This window comes from Phaethon lepturus, unplaced genomic scaffold, assembly GCF_000687285.1.
Source record: "Phaethon lepturus isolate BGI_N335 unplaced genomic scaffold, ASM68728v1 scaffold29020, whole genome shotgun sequence".
Lineage (NCBI taxonomy): Eukaryota > Metazoa > Chordata > Aves > Phaethontiformes > Phaethontidae > Phaethon > Phaethon lepturus.
The window spans coordinates 779-2187 of NW_010510224.1; the positions used below are offsets into that span (position 1 = coordinate 779).

Genomic DNA, 1409 nt, shown 5'->3' on the forward strand with positions numbered 1-1409 from the left:
GCGGAGCTGGCGGGGAGGGAGGGGGCAGCTCCCCAGCCCGCTCACCCGGTAATAGTCGGTGCTGTAGATGTCCCGGGACATGCCGAAATCCCCGATCTTCACCACCAGGTCGTGGCCCACCAGGCAGTTGCGGGTGGCCAGGTCCCGGTGAACGAAGTGGAGGGAGGCGAGGTAGACCATGCCGGAGGCGATCTGCGTGGCGATCTGCAGCATGTGGCTCAGCGTCAGCGGCGCGCGGGGCTGCCCCCGCCCCTGCTCCAGCATCTTGGCGTCGGGGCCGTGGGACCTGCCGGGGGCAGAGGGGCTGCTCGGAAAAGGGGCAGGGGGGCTGCAAAGGCAGGGGAAGGGCTGCGCACACGCGTGCCAGGAAGGATGCGCACGCGTGTGCACGCGCGCCAGGGAAGGGCGTGCACACGCGTGCGTGCTCACCGGAGAAGGATGTATACGTGTGTGTATGCACGCCAGGAAAGCACATACACGTATGTGCGCACACGCCGGGGAAAGGTGTGCACACATGCAGGGGAAGGGTGTGCACACGTGTGCACACAGGCCAGGGAAGAATGTACACGTGTGTGTATGCACACCAGGAAAGCGCACACACATACGTGCACGCACGCCAGGGAAGGGCATGCGCACGCGTGCGCGCTTTGTGCACACATGCAGGGGAAGGGTGTGCACACGTGTGCACAGGATGTATGTGTGTGTGTATGCATGCCAGGAAAGCGCACATACATACGTGCACGCACGCCAGGGAAGGGTGTGCACATACGTGCACACATGCCGGGGAAGGGCATGCACACGTGTGCACAGGATGTATGTGTGTGTGTATGCATGCCAGGAAAGCGCACATACATACGTGCACGCACGCCAGGGAAGGGTGTGCACACACGTGCACACATGCAGGGGAAGGGCATGCACACGTGTGCACACATGCAGGGGAAGGATGTATACGTGTATACGTGCACACATGCCGGGGAAGGGCATGCACACGTGTGCACAGGATGTATGTGTGTGTGTATGCATGCCAGGAAAGCGCACATACATACGTGCACGCACGCCAGGGAAGGGTGTGCACACACGTGCACACATGCAGGGGAAGGGCATGCACACGTGTGCACACATGCAGGGGAAGGATGTATACGTGTGTGTATGCACACCAGGAAAGCACACACACATACATGCACGCACGCCAGGGAAGGGCATGCACGCGTGCGCACACATGCAGGGGAAGGATGTATACGTGTGTGTATGCACGCCAGGAAAGCTCATACGCATACGTGTACGCGTGCCAGGGAAGGGTGTGCACAGGAAAGCACATACACATACGTGCACACACGCCAGGGAAGGGCATGCACACGTGTGTGCGTGCACAAGGGAAAGGCGTGCATATGTGTGTGCATGCACGTCAA

General features: G+C 60.9%; 1 protein-coding gene across 1 annotated transcript in view; it reads right to left on the reverse strand.

The window, feature by feature from the left end:
- LOC104627903 (high affinity nerve growth factor receptor-like) overlaps positions 1-286 on the reverse strand; it is a gene marked incomplete at both ends in the record, with an annotated part of 935 nt that extends 649 nt beyond the window's left edge. Inside the window, one exon of the mRNA XM_010296308.1 lies at positions 46-286. Within this exon, the coding sequence (XP_010294610.1) occupies positions 46-286 (241 nt within the window). The remainder of the gene's footprint in view (positions 1-45) is intronic.
- Between the last annotated feature and the right edge of the window lie 1123 nt (positions 287-1409).